Source organism: Muntiacus reevesi, chromosome 19 (assembly GCF_963930625.1).
Source record: "Muntiacus reevesi chromosome 19, mMunRee1.1, whole genome shotgun sequence".
Taxonomy (NCBI): domain Eukaryota; kingdom Metazoa; phylum Chordata; class Mammalia; order Artiodactyla; family Cervidae; genus Muntiacus; species Muntiacus reevesi.
Window position 1 is genome coordinate 39,689,754 of NC_089267.1, and position 15,652 is coordinate 39,705,405.

The 15,652-nt window shown below is 42.6% G+C and overlaps 1 protein-coding gene and 1 pseudogene across 1 annotated transcript in view; one reads left to right on the forward strand and one right to left on the reverse strand.

The window, feature by feature from the left end:
• Nucleotides 1-4,977: 4,977 nt before the first annotated feature.
• LOC136150789 (transgelin-2 pseudogene) lies at nucleotides 4,978-6,280 on the reverse strand (annotated as a pseudogene).
• Nucleotides 6,281-11,028: 4,748 nt separating this feature from the next.
• The window catches only part of OSTM1 (osteoclastogenesis associated transmembrane protein 1), a 41,277-nt gene continuing 36,653 nt past the window's right edge, over nucleotides 11,029-15,652 (forward strand). The window contains exon 1 of the mRNA XM_065911624.1: nucleotides 11,029-11,511. Within this exon, the coding sequence (XP_065767696.1) occupies nucleotides 11,107-11,511 (405 nt within the window). The 5' untranslated portion in view covers nucleotides 11,029-11,106. The remainder of the gene's footprint in view (nucleotides 11,512-15,652) is intronic.

Below are 15,652 nucleotides of genomic sequence, written 5' to 3' on the forward strand. Positions count from 1 at the left end.
AGTAAATTGCTCTGCTTGGAGATTGGAATGCTGCCTGACCTCCACTTACCCTCAACCTAGAGCTACTCTTGTGGAAGCATCATGAAACATTTGAGGTCATGAAACATAGTGGAAATGAAGTCATCAAAGGACAGCCAGGATTTTTTAGGGCAAAGAGGAAGAGAAAATATCAATGGAAAAGGAGATTATGGACAATAGACTGCAACTTCCAAATAACCCAGTGGAATGATCTGGGAAGGTGAGAAGCCATGGGAAACTGGGTCAGGTAAGGGGATGTATAAGGTGGTATGTTCTCTCCTTTCATCATACTGGCTTAAGCAATGTTCCAGCATAAACTCAACCTTTATGCTGCTCTATGCTTTCACCTGAACAGCTGACCATTGCTGAAGAGAACATATAATTAGGCCAACTGGTCAGACCTCAAAATTGTGTCCACACAATATCAAATTGGCATTCAATATTGCCTGGTAATTTTGTCACACTTACTTAATATGTTCACATTCTCACTATCTAAAGCAATTATTTAACCTTCTTTTTAAGCCTTGAGCTTCTGATACTCCACCCTCTCCAAACAAAATCATCTTTCAATAAATATTTATTGAACATCTATTAATTGTCAAGCACTCTTCTAAGTACTAGAGATAGAGCAGTGGAACAACAAAAATTCAGTGGATCAGGGAGCCCACCCAAGTGCCCTATTGTCAGAGAATATTTAACAGGAGGATTCCTGAGTAATGTTTTCTGTCTCTCATAAATCCTCTGTTCCTTATCAGTTCCTGGTAACACGAACGAGTAGAACGGCACGCTGCTTTCAGGACTGAAGTCATAGGATGAGACACATGCATGGATTTTCTTCAGTAAACATTCTCCTTATGACAAAACTGCTTAGTCACGACCCTCTTTCTTGAGATATGGATTGTCTTCTGACTTTATGACCATTGTTAATTCCTTGTTCCCTTGATAATGGTTTAGTTTTCTGATCTTTATCACTGTCGAAAGAAATTCCTTGTACAACAGCCTATATATACTCACAGAAAGGTCATTAAAGCACCCTTGCTCCACGAGAGACCTGGGTCCCCATGTCTTTCTTTCTCTCTCTCTCTTTCCCTCTGGCTAATTCTCTGGAGCGTGGAAACCTGCCAAGCTCACTCTCCTGCCCGGGCTTTCAAGACCTCTTTGAGAGGGCGCCCTGTGCCTCCGTGAGCTGTACAAGTCCTGTCCTAGGGCTTTATTGGTTCTCTGCATAACCCAAGGAATATAAGCTTCTTTCTCTTTCACTTCCTTATCGTCGACTCCAGACCACCAGGTTCCAGCCCATTAAAGAACCCCAACACTCTATGATGACTTAGTGGGGTGGGATGGGGGGTGGGAGGGAGGCTCAAGAGGGAGGAAATACACACACACACATACATGCATACATATTTATGGCTTCCCAGGTGGCTCAGTGGGTAAAGAATCTACCTGCAGTGCAGGAGACGCAGGAGATGCAGGTTCAACTCCTAGGTCAGGAAGATCCCCTGAAGGAGGGCATGACAACCCACTCCAGTATTCTTGCCTGGATAAGCCCATGGACAGAAGAGCTTTGCAGGCTATAGCTCATAGGTACAGCTGTGCTACAGCTCAGCACATGGCTGATTTGCATTGTTGTAGTTGTAATCTGGTCCCATCACTTCATGGGAAATAGATGGGGAAAGTGGAAACAGTGTCAGACTTTATATTTTTGGGCTCCAAAATCACTGCAGATGGTGACTGCAGCCATGAAATTAAAAGACGCTTACTCCTTAGAAGGAAAGTTATGACCAACCTAGATAACATATTAAAAAGCAGAGACATTACTTTGCCAACAAAGGTCCGTCTGGTCAAGGCTATGGCTTTTCCAGTGGTCATATATGGATGTGACAGTTGGACTGTGAAGAAAGCTGAGTGCTGAAAAATTGATGCTTTTGAACTGTGGTGTTGGAGAAGACTCTTGAGAGTCCCTTGGACTGCAAGGAGATCCAACCAGTCCATCCTAAAGGAGATCAGTCTTTGGTGTTCATTGGAAGGACTGATGCTGAAGCTGAAACTCCAATACTTTGGCCACCTCATGTGAAGAGTTGACTCATTGGAAAAGACCCTGATACTGGGAGGGATTGGGGGCAGGAGGAGAAGGGACGACAGAGGATGAGATGGCTGGATGGCATCGCCGGCTTGATGGACATGGGTTTGAGTAAACTCCAGGAGTTGGTGATGGACAGGGAGGCCTGGTATGCTATGATTCATGGGGCTGCAAAGAGTTGGACACGACTGAGCGACTGAACTGAACTGAACAGCAGAAACCAACCCAATTTTGTAAAGTAATTATTCTCCAATTAAAAAAATTCCAATGAAAGGAGATAGGAAATAAATATATAGGATTTTGTATAGTATTAAGTGTTATGGAGAAGAATAAAGACAGTTGGGGAAAGAGCATGCTATTGGGAGTGGCAGATCATGTAGATTTTTCTGGGACACAGTAAAGACTTTGCCTTTAACTCTGAGTGAGATGTGTAGCCACTGGTGGGATCAAAGTAAGGATGACATAACCCAAAATAAACTTTGAAAGGATCACTTTGCCTGTTATGGTGAGAGGAGACCATAGGGAAGAAAGAATGTTAGCAGGGAGACTGGTTATTTGAATACCTTCTTGGTTTATATCTTTAGTTCCCCAACCCCCCACCTCCCCCCATTCCACAAGTTTTGAAGGAAAGAACTGTCAAAATACAATTTTCAAAAACAGAAAAACATCACTCTCATGAAAATATAGAATAATGTGTCAAACCTTTATTAGCTCCTTAATGTTTCTTAAAATGAATAAAGGCAATAATAAAAAGAAGGAATATTAGAATTAGGTTGCCAGGTTAGATGTACAAAGTGCTAATGTCCCTCAGGGTAATCAGATCATAATCTTTGAGATTATCTTTTCTAGCAGAGAGAAATCTACACATTAATGTGTAACTTAACAGTGTCTGAGCTTTAACTAAAGAGTCAAAGACAGGTTCATTCTCCTAGACTTGAAAATTAAGTAATCCTTGCTTGGGCCTGTTGAACAATGCCCCAGCGTACTGACTATTTTGCTTTACTTCCAAATTTCAGGTAAATTTTCTTAAAAAATTTCCATGTAAACAATTTTTTGAAATGTCTCATAGATAGTTTTGATTCACATTTTTAACTTACTAGAGGAATCTGGAATGGTGTGAAGGTCAATTTCTCTTCTTCTCTGGGTTTCTTGCCTTTTTTATTTGATCTCTGTCTTTTGCCATTGCACTAATATAGGTGAAAGATGCAAAGGACCTATATTTAGGGCATAGCATTGCTTCAGTCTTTTAAGTTTACACTCAGAACCAAGAACTTTTCTTGACATTATTCTGATATTCAAGGGCTACTATGTATATAATCTATGAAAATAATCTTCAACAATCATTAATTAATCAGGGTCTCAATCTCTGATTGACTTATTTTATTTCCAGGAACTCAACTACCACAATGATTCCCAATTCTAAATCTCTAACCCTGGCCACTGTACTACACACCAGATCTGTAATTTAAAATGCTCCCCAGGTATCTCTAAGGGCTTCCCCAAAGGCTCAGCGGGTAAAGAATTCACCTGCAATGCAGGAGACACAGGAGATAAAGGTTCAATATCTGGGTCAGGAGGATTTCCTGGAGAAGGAAATGGCAACCCGGTTCAGTATTCTTGCCTGAAAAATCCCATGGACTGAGGATCCTGACAGGCCACAGTTCAAAGGGTTACAAAGAGTCAGAGACAACTAAGTGGGTAAGCAGGCACACACACTGAGTATCTCTATCAGAAGCATCCTGAGCTAGCAATTCAAGCTGATTTCATTGTTTCTATTCCAGTCCAAATGTATTCCATTCCTCCAGTATTTCTATTCTATCCTGTCCACGGTACCACCATTTGCCCAATTAACTAAATTTGTAACCTTAGAGTCATCACTGTTTCACATGCCATATCTATCTACATAACCATCAATTCTTGTTCTTCTCTATCATATCTATTTAATCTAACCCCTCTTCTTTTCCACTTCCACCTCAACCTCCTTTAGGTCTTTACTGTAGTTACTTTAATTATGCTTTAGTCTTGGTACTGCAAAAAAAAAAAAAAATCCACTGCTATGAATGTTCTTTTCATAAAATGCCTATATGATTGTCCTGATTAGATCTTTTAAAGGTTCCCCACTGCCTGCAAGGATAAAACTTGAGCTTTTTAGCAAGTAGGCAGATTGCTTTTAGCACTATCCTCATAATCTTCATCAGTAACCCTAATAAACATGAGTTCTAAGTAAAAATAGTGTGCTTGCCATGCAAATACAACTTTAAGACAAGTTGTCCAATTTTTCCTTCTGTCTAGATGGCTGCCACTCACTTCTCCAACAGAGACATTCTAGAGCTGCCACTGGGTGAATTCCTACTCATTCTAAAAAGCCCCACTCAAAAACTGCCTCCTCTTTGAAAAGGTTTCTGACTCTTCTCCAGATCCTTAGGCACAGTTAGTTGAGTATTTAATGCTCCTAAAACATCTCCACATTACTTCCTTTAATATTTAACTTTACTATACACAATTTGGTTTTATGTTCTATTTTTTGAGAGCACAGTAGTGTCCTAGTGATCTGTGTTTATTCTAGCACCTACCACAATAAACATTTTTTGTTTTGCTTTATTGTCTGTGTCACATATTCTAAGACATGTGAGATAAAAAGCAAAATTAATGTAATTCTTAAACTTGTAGGAAGGAATCTCATTTGCACTTATTTTTTTATTTTTTTAAAAGACAGAGATTCTTTATTTAAATCAGCAAACTCAGAGTCTTCAGCCCATGGTGAGCAGCCTTCCCTCCCAGGCCCCCTCACCCCCACCTGTTAACCACAGAAAGGAATGGAAAATGAGAAGCCTTGGGGGCCTCTGCCAGGGCAAGCTGCCTCCGAAGTGTGGTGAGTGCACTCCAGCTGGGGCTGGGGTGGCGGCTGCCACAGGCCCCTCCCTATAAATTAATTCCCTGCAGCCACAGCTGTGGGCAAGGCATACATGTTGGGGGAGAAGGCCATCAGGCAGCATCCTTGATTCCCAGTTAAGGAATGGATTAGGGCACAGGGCTCAGAGTGAAGAGGCCAGAGGAAAGAGAAGAGGTATGGTGCAGAGAGGGGGTGAGGCCCCCCCCAATTTTGGTCCCAGGGGAAAAGAGGCCAGTTGGTCCAGTTTTGTGGGTTTGGAGAAGGGAATGTATTAGTAAGCACAAGGGGGAGGCCATCGGGCACCCCTGGAGGAGACAAGCCAGGCCCCCACCCTGGCAGAAGGGAGCGTGAGAGCTCCCAGGGGCTCTCAGGAAATGTCAATGCTAAAAAACAAACAAACAAACAAACATATATTAACCATTCACGGAGGGTAGGGGCAGGGCTGCAGAGCAGATCAAAGGATCTGGCATGGCATCGCATAGCCGGTCATGCCTGCCTGAGAACCCCCTCGGATGGTCCCCATCTGTAAGCCAATCACATTCTTGCCCTCCTGCAGTTAGTTGTCTGAGAAGTACCGAGGGTTCTCCCTGGATTTCTTGGGAAACCAGTTAGGATCCCCAGAGAAGAGCCCATTGTCCTGGGCTACAGTCAGCCCGCCCAGATTCATCAGCGTCTGCTGCACACAGGCCGTGTTCTTTCCTTCCCAGAGGTCCACAGCTTGGAAGATGTCAGTGGTGTTGATGCCGTAGCGCTCGGCTACTTGCAGGAACTGGGAGATCTGCTCCATCTGCTTGAAGGCCATGGTGGAGGCCTGGATCTTCTTCACTGGGGTCTGCCCCTCCTACAATCTATTAATGAGCTCAGACAGCACCATGTCATCCTTGAGCCAGTTCTGGAAGTTCTCGAGCCCATACTGGGGCCAGCCCACATGCTTGCGGCACTGAGTGGTGATCCACTGGATCAGGATTTGCTCCAGGTCCGCATCGTATTGTTTCTCAGTCTTCTGCTGTACCTCCCGGCTCAGGCCGTAGGCAGGTCCCCTGGTGGCCATTCCGAAGGGTGGCGGCAGTGGCTGTGGGGGAGCTTCATGTGGGTCGGAGAGTTGCGCACTCGAGGCGGGGGCCACAGCGTGAGTCTGAATTTGTTTTTTAAAAAATATTTATTTTTGGCTGTGCTGGGTCTTAGTTGTGGTGCACTGGCTCTTTGTTGTGGCATGTGAGCTTCTCTCTAGTTGTGGCACTTGGGCTCAGTAGTTGTGGCACATGGGCTTACTTACCCTGTGGCATGTGAGATCTTAGTTCCTCCACCAGGGGTTGAACCCACATCCCCTGCATTGGAAAGTGGATTTTTGACCACTGGACCACGAGGTAAGTCCCTTGGGTTTATTTCAAATCTATGGTTATTAATCTTTTGGATCACAGACCCCTATTTTAAAAAAACTATGATGAAAGTTGTAACATTCTACTCAGAAAGATATACACACATGGTAGAATTCGCAAGTGTCCTGAACCCACTGATACATGACAAATTAAGAAACTATCTTTTCATTTTTATTAATTTTTTGAGTAATAATATTTACATGGAACAAAAATTTGAAAGTAATAAACTTTACGATGAATAGCCTGTTCTAGCCCTCTTCCCATAATGTTCAATTCAATTCCTGTTCTATCAAAGTGACCACATTTTGTGTATTCTTCTGGAGACAGTCTCTGTATATGAACACATGAGCATTAAAAATTCTTTTTTCTGACATTTTTTTCCATTTATATTGGCAATTATTCCACATTAGGTACCTAAGGTTTCAAATGCACAGAATTCTATTGCATTGTTGTACCCTAATTTTTTTACAATGTACTTTTAGATTCTGAAACAATTTCAAGCTTACAAAAAAGTTGGAAGCACAGTACAAATCATTTCTTTCCAGAACCAACTGAAAGTAAGTTGCTGAATCAAAATGGCAATGAGATATCACCTCACACCAGTCAGAATGGCTATCATAAAAAAATCTACAAATGACAAATGCTGGAAAGGGTGTAGAGAAAAGAGAACCCTCCTACACTGTTGGTGGGAATTTAAACTAGTGCAGCCATTATGAAAAACAGTCTAGAAGTTCCTTATAAAAACTAAAAACAGAGCTACTGTATGATCCAGCAAGCTCACTCCTGGGTATATATCTGGAAAAGATGAAAAACTCTAATTTGAAAAGATACATGCATCCTAATGTTCATAGCAGTACTATTTACAATAGTGACTACTTACAATAGCCAAAGACATGGAAGCAACCTAAGTGTCCATTGACAGACGAATGGCTAAAGAAGATGTATACAATGGAATTCTACTTAGCCATAAAAAGAATGAAATATTGCCATTTGAAGCAATATGGATAGGCCTAGACAACATCATACTAAGTGAAGTAAGTCAGAGAGAGAAAGACATATTATATGGTATCACTTATATGTGGAATCTAAAAAATAATACAAATGAATGTATATACAAAGCATAAACAGACTCACAGGCATAGAAATCAAACTTATGGTTACCAATGGGGAAAGGGAGGGGGGAGAGGAATAAATCAGAAGTATGGAATTAACAGATACACACTACTGTATATAAAATAGATAAGCAACAAGGACTTACTGTATAACACAGGAACAATATTTAATATCTTATAATAACCTATAATGGAAAATAATCTGAAAATACAAATATATGACTGAATATATATGCTGTATACTTGAAACTAACACAGTATTTTAAATCAGCTATAACCTCAAAAAAAAAAAGTAAGTTGCTGACTTGATGTCCTATCACCCCTGAGTGCTTTTCTGTGTATTTTATACAAACACAAACATTTTCTTGCATAATCACAATACAACTATCAAAATCAGGAAATTAACATTGTACACTACTACCACCTGATTTTCAGATCGCATTCAAATTTCACTAGTTGTCCAGATAATGTCTTTTATGTCAGGTGCAATTCCTCAATCTTTTCTTGACTCATAACACTATAAATTACAGGCTAGATATTTTGCAGAATGGACCTTAACTTGATTCATATGATATTTTCTCATGATTAGAATAAGTTTATGCATCTTTGGTAGGAGTATAATAGAACTGGTGCTATGTTCTGTGAACTGCATTCTATCAGCTGGCATTACAGTTTCTATTTGTTCCATTATGATGATGTTCATGTTGATCATTTGATCAATGTGGAATCTGACAGACTTCTCCACTGTAAAGTTACTCATATTTTCCCATTTATAATCAATATGTGTTTTTAGCAGGTGATTTTGAAAATATATAAATATTTTAATCCCCATGAAACATTCACCTTATTCATTTATTTAAATATATCACTATAGGCTCATGGTTTCCTGCTTTATTCAATGGTTTACGACCCTTTAACCATCATTATTTTGATCCTCAAATTGTCCCAGATATGGCCAGTGGGAAGCCTAGTTAAGCTGGTTCCCATGTGTTCTTTTTTAAAAATATATTTCTTTATTTGGCTGCACTGGGTCTTAGTTGTGGAACGTGGGGTCTTTGCTTTCGTACATGGACTCTCTCTAGTTGTAGCATGCAGGCTTGGTTGCCCTATGGCATGTGGGATCTTAGTTCCCTGACCATGGATGGAACGCACGTCTCCTGTATTGCAAGTCAGATTCTTAGCTACTGAACCACCAGGAAAGTCCTTTGTGTATTCCTGACAGGTTCCCATCATTCTTCCAGCACTTCCTTACTTACTAGTACAAAAAGATGATCCAGGCTAAACTTACGCTTTTCCTGCCCCAATGGTAGAATCAGCTATTTCTGTAAGAATTCTTGATTCCTTTTAGTAGAGAATGACATTTAGAAGCCACAATCTATTTCTATATCTCTATGAATTGCAGCCACTGATATTGCTAATTCTATTCCAACACTGGAGAAGGAAATGGCAACCCATTCCAGTATTCTTGCTTGGAGAATCCCACGGGCAGTGGAACCTGGTGGGTTATAGTTCATGGGATCGCAAAGAGTCAGACACGACTAAGCTACTGGCCCATTCCAACATTACAGAGTTCATTCTCCCTTCCTATTTGTTTTCTCCCTTTTCCTATTTGTAACTCCCTTCTTGGACAATAAGAAACCAGACTCCCGTTATCCCTAATATATTTACCTATTTGATCGATCCTTCTGAAGGTAAGCAAACTCCTGGTCACTGCTGTACCTTCCATTACATGGAAACCTTTCTTACCTAACTCAGGATCCAATACCCTGCATCAAGATTCCCCCACCCTCACCATGTCTTCCTCGTCTTACCTGTGCTCCAGTATCCCTCTCTGGATTTCTGACATCCCCACCCCACAAACCATAGATGTGTACTTTACTCTACTTGATCTAATGGCTTGAGGATGGTATTGTTCCAGGAACGGAAGTTTGAAATTGAATGGTTTGTCCAAGATTCTCCAGGTGTTTGTGTTAAATGCAGGTTTGTGCTGCATTCCCAGGAACCCCTTCAGCCCTAAGGAAGCCTGGATATTAGCCACCCCAGGAAAATAAGCTGTCTTAATTTTCTCAAAGGTCATCATATAACTTTTAGGTCTTTCTATATATTAGAATTACCACCCAAGAGCTCTTTAGGAACCATTGTGAGTAAATTATTAAACCTCCATGGAAGGAAATATAATGCAATCAACAACATTGTAAATGCACATACTCTCTGGCCCAGCAAGTCTACTGCTAGAAATTTATCTTAAACGTATACCAACCTTGTATAGATATGATTACCTGCAATATTGTTTTTCATAGTAAAAGGATAAATTAAAGGGGCATTTAAAAAAAATTATAGACCCTTTCCCATTAGGAACACAGAACAATAATCAGATTGGCTAAAAAGTTTAACAACTCTCAGAAACAGAAATTAGCACCATAAAATGAAGAAGCTCTGCAATTCACAAGGCAAAAACAAAAGCAGGATGACACAAAACAGCCAGGAAATAATTTTTCTACCACATTTGTTAGATACTTGTCAGAAAACCGTTTCCCAGGTCATTAGCTAAATTCTTTACACAGCCCAGTAGTGGTATCATGACACTTTTCAGAGTGTCCCCAAAGATTGCCTCGGGCTTGCCAGAAACTGGAGAGGAACTTGAGCGGTTTGGTCAGGATTTTCCAGCTTTTTGCACTGGATACAGTTTTGTGCTGCACCCCAGGGACCCCCTTCAGTCGCCAGGAAACATGAACAGTAGCCACCCCAGGACCAGGCTACACGGTGAGAAAACGTAGACGGGCGCTGTCCAACATGGCACCGCTCACCAGACAAGGCTATTCACATTCAAATTCAGTACGGTTAAAAATTCAGTTCCCAGGTCACGGTCGCTACATTACGAGTGCTCAACAGTCACAAGCAGGCTAGTGGCTACCGTATTAGCGCAGATGTAGAATCTTTCCATCACCTCGGGAAGTCTATCGGACAGCGCTGACACAGTTTAGAGTTAAAAACAAGAACAAGCTTGTAAGCCATTAGGCTCCACAACCAAAAACAATCAAGAGACGTTATTACTCTTTCCAAATATTTTGAGGGGAAAAATTAAGCTAAGAGACACCAAATAAAAAGAAATCTGCAAAGGCACCTGCCAGCAGGCTCCCTCAGCAACTCACTCGTTGATTCCCACGGCGGAGGCCGTCCGTCTTTCTGTGGTACATAACTCCTCAGACTTGTAGAACTCAGCAAACTCCCAAGGCGGTGGGCAACTGAGGGCAAGACTCCTAAGATTTAACTGTTCAAAGCGGCCGACGCCTGTATTCACAGCGCGGGCGAGCCTCGGCCCGGTGTTCCACAGCCGGACGCGGCCCGGGTCTTGCGCGACCCTCAGTCAGGCGCTTGTCACCGGCTGGGAGCGCGACGCCGCCCGTGTGTGCGCGCTCCCGCACGCGCGCCAGCCGCGGCGCGAGAGGCTCTCAGCGGCCAATGGGGCGGGGAGCCGCGCGCCGGGGGCGGGGCCGTGACGTGCACACCTCGTGACCCTGCTAGCGGCCTGCGCCTGAAGAAGCCGGAAGCGGCTGCTGCCCGCAGCCCCGACTGGAAGTGAACAGGCGGCGGTCTGCGCCTTGGGGGTTGTGGAACCCCGCGATGGACCCGAACCGGACCGTCGAGCGGCGGAGGTCATCGTTGCTGCTGCTGCGGCTGCTGGTGGTGGTGCTACTGTGGTCGGGGCTGGCTCTGGGCACCTTCTCCGTGGGTAGCAGCCCCCACAGAGTCCTCCGCGACCTCCTGTCGGAGGAGCAGTTGTTGGAGGTGGAAGACTTGTCCCTGGCCCTGCTGCAGGGCGGAAGGATGGGGCCACTGTCACTACCCCCAGATTTGCCGGATCTGGATCCCGAGTGCCGGGAGCTGCTGCTGGACTTCGGCAACAGCAGTGCAGAGCTGACCGGGTGTCTAGTGCGCGGCGCCCGGCCGGTGCGCCTCTGTCAGACCTGCTACCCACTCTTCCAACAGGTCGCCAACAAGATGGACAACATCAGCCGAGCCGTGGGGGTGGGTAGAAGAGCACACCCGGGACCTCTGGCGTGGATTGTTGGGAAGGGAGGAGGATGTAATGATAGTAAATTCGGGTGGGGGCGGGGGGGAGCTTCTCAGTTTCCCCATCTGTGAGAAAACGAGGTTGGATTGGGACAGTGGAGTTAGGGGCATCAGAAAAGTGGGTGGTGGTATAGGGCTTGGGGGTTGGATTTTTGCCTCCATGGCTGCTTTTGGGCCTCTTTCGTTACATATTTGCAGATAGGTATGATTAGTTTTCTTGGGGCTTCTGCACCCCAACCCTACCTTTTCTTCCTTTCCTTCACCCCTTTGCCCCAACTCTGCCACAGCTTCTTCCCTTCTCCACTTGCAGTTCCCACGAAGGACTCTCCTGAAACCCCAGGTGAAGTGGAGAAACTACGGTGTGGTGGTGATGAGGAACTTGAACTTTGTAGCCAGACTGTTTCAGATTCACCACTTTCTAGAAGTTTGACCTAAGATTAATTATCTTGGAGTTTTAGGTTCCTCCTCTGTAAAATGGAGAAAAACTGCTGCCAGATGTGACTGTTAAAAGAATAAAAAGAGATAATGCATGACAGTTCATTTTAGTCATTAATACAGTCTGGAGGCATTTGGCCAGGAGACCACTTCTCCCCTTATTAGGGGTGTACTCTCAGGGCTTCCCTGGTGGCTCAGAGGGTAAAGCGTCTTCCCGCAATGCGAGAGACCCGTGTTCGATCCCTGGGTCGGGAAGATCCCCTGGAGAAGGACATGGCAACCCCACTCCAGTATTCCTGCCTGGAGAATCCCATGGACGGAGGAGCCTGGTGGTCCATGGGGGTCGCAGAGAGTCGGACACGACTGAGCGACTTCACTTTCACTTTCTCAACAAGTTATATTCTCTGTGCCTGTTTTCTCATGTGTAAGATGGAGATAAAAGGAACTCTTAGAAGACTGGCAGAGGGACTTCCATGGTGGTCCAGTGGCTAAGAGTTAAAGCTTCCAATGCAGAGGTCCCAAGTTTGATCACTGCTTAGGGAATAGGACCCCTCATGCCGCAATTAAAAGATCCTGCATGCTACAACTAAGACCTGGTACAGCCTAGTAAGGAAATAAATATTTTATAAAAGAAAAAAAACTGGCGTATAGTCATAGTTTTCAGTAAATGGGAACTAAAATTTTACAAAATTGTAAAGCTGCTCTCTCTCTTGGTACTCAGAGCTCTTCTGGTCATGTGGTAGGTGCTATGAGGCACTTAATTAAAAGAAAGACACAGAGACATGTCCCTGCTCCTAAGTACTTATAGGGCTTGGCGTAGGAAAGGATTAGAGTGTCAAGGCTGGTGGGAGTCATGAGGTATGGGCTGGATATGCCTTTTAAAGGAAAAACATGAGGAATGACATTGGGATTATGGAGTGGAAAGTTCCTCTTGTACTGAGAAAAAAGAAGTCTCATGAAAATGTGGTTAGAATTATTTCATAAATCATTATTGGTTTGACAGAATATAGACATACATAGTTGCATCCCCTACTTTGTCAGCCTGATACTATTTGACATAAATATGCATTTTTATGTGACTAGGGAATTTATTTGCATTAAATAAATTCTGTACTCAGTCTTTCTGTAAAGAATAAGTTTTCGAGGAACTTTAGGCTTACATGCAATATTTTTTGTGCATCCTTCTGTTGGATATAGCCAGGGATGTGTGTGTGTGTGTGTGTGTGTGTGTGTGTGTGTGTATATACCCCATTATTTTAAAGTAAAGGACCCAACACTTGTCCCTTGCTATCATACTATAGCAGGATATGTACGGCATCATATCTGATTATTAGTTGTTCTGTGGTCGGAATGACTGTGAATCATGATGCACTGCTTGGCTCTTGAGGCAGCAAATACTTTTCTCGTTTGTGTAGTTTCTGTGGAATTAAAATGAAGTTAAAAAATTACCCCAAACTCTGGTGGTACAGTGTTATGGGCTTCTGTGGGCCAATTATGGGCTAATTTGTGTATGAATTTCCACATGAATTCCCCACTGCCCATGGCAATGTCGGGGCAGCATGAACTGTGTCCTCTCCTTTGTGTCTCAGACTACCAGTGACCTGCGCACCCGGCTTGCCTCACTTTTGTGTGAAAGGATCAGAGGAAAGAGATAACAGGAGGCAGAATGACCCTTTCCCCAATCTATTTCCTCTCCCAACTCATCCACCCCTTTCCTCAGTAGAACTGGATGTCATAGCTCAAAAGCATGATTTCTGAAGTTCTGGGGGGTACTTCATGTATTTAGTAGGCTTTTTCAGATGGGTGTGGGAATTGAGTCAGTATGTGTAGTAATGAACGTATGGAAAAATATGTATAAATTTCTTAGGAGTGAACTTAAAATGATCAATTGTCCTTTGTGTGTGTGTGGCAGGGAGTTGTTTCTGGAGAGTAATGTATTTTCTTTGACTCACATAGACTCAAGTCTTTCATTTAAATCAGTTTAATTAGCAAGTACATGCTGTTCTTAAATATTGAACAGGTAAAAGGGTACTGAAGGAAAAGAAGGGGATAGTCCAAGCTTTAAACTTCAAATTATCAGTGTAGTTAGGGAAATAAAATTAATCTATATTGAGAAAATTTTAAAAAGGAAAAAACCATCCATGTGAATGTTGCAAATTGTACAATAGGATTTTAGAACAAAAGAGTGAAGATGCTGAATTAAAGGAGGGAAGAGAGCAAGAGAGGGGGGTGCTTATCAGAGAAAACCTACAAGCAGAATTTTATCAAGACATTCTTTCTCAACTCTGTAGTGTGAATCCATGTCCATGGATTGATTGAGAGAGGAAGAGAGTGTAAAGAGAAAAAGAATCAATGGTAGAAATTAGCACACTATTTCTGTGGTGCAGCAAGCTGATTCATTTAACTGTAATAGAGTTATCTGAAGAGGATTCTGTTTTCTAGTCACTTCCTCTTGGAATTAATGGGTCAAGGACTCCATATAGTTTTATTATCTCAAGATAAGAATACAGTGATTTGTGAAACCTGAATAATGGTGTTAACAGATTCCTTCTTACTTGAATCATACTTTCTTCTTTTAGTTTAAACTGATAGGAATATAGTTTCATTGAGCTGTTCACCATCATCAGAGTGGTTGCCAAGATGCTTTGCCTCTCCTCCCCCCATTCTGAATTGCTAATCTCTATCTTATTCTACTTGGTTCGTTTAAAATTTATATAGGCAGATAGGTAGACATGTTTGCATGCTAAGTCACTTCAGTTGTATCCAACTCTTTGCGACCCTATAAACTATAGTCTTTCAGGCTGCTCTGTCCATGGAATTCTCCAGGCAAGAATACTGCAGTAGGTTGTCATTTCCTCTTCAAGGGAATCTTCTCCACCCAGAGATCAAACCCACATCTCCTGTGTCAACTGCATTGGCAGGCAGGTTCTTTACCACTAGTGCCACCTGGGAAGCCCAGATAGACATAGAGATATGTATGTATATTTATGAAGGTGCTAGTAATTGAGGATATGTATCTGGAAGTGTTCAACTTAATTTTAGTGTAGATTTACAAATTCTTAGGACTAGAAGGAGAAGGTTGGAACACAACATGACATAATATGTCTTTCATTAGAGATTAGAATGCACTGTTTCTTTGTAGTTCAGTTGCTAAGTTACATCTAACTGTTGCAACCCCATAGACTATAGCCCACCAGGCTCCTCTGTCCATGGGATTTCCCAGGCAAGAATATTGGAGTGGGTTGCCATTTCCTTCTCCATCACTGGTTCTTATTCATTCAGAAAAATTCTTGAATACTTATGATGTGCAGGGTAGTTGTACTTACTAGGGATATAGCTGTGAATGAGAAGAGCTTATAGACTGACAGAAGAAACAGACATTAAACATCATTGTAATTGTTTAGTTCAGGTGTGATATAAGTGTTGCAAAGAAAAAAATCCCAGATGCCACCAAAGCATGTAACAAGAGTGCTGATCAGGACTCAGGCTGAGAATAGATAGAAGTGGTGAATAGTTAAAGACACCTCAAATTTGAGAGGGTGGGAGAATGGGGAGAATATATACATGTAAAGAAGTAGCAGGTGTGAAGACTCCGAGAGTCTGGTGTGTTTAGGGACAGAAAGAACTCAAAGCACTGTGAGCCAGGAGGAGACTAGTGATT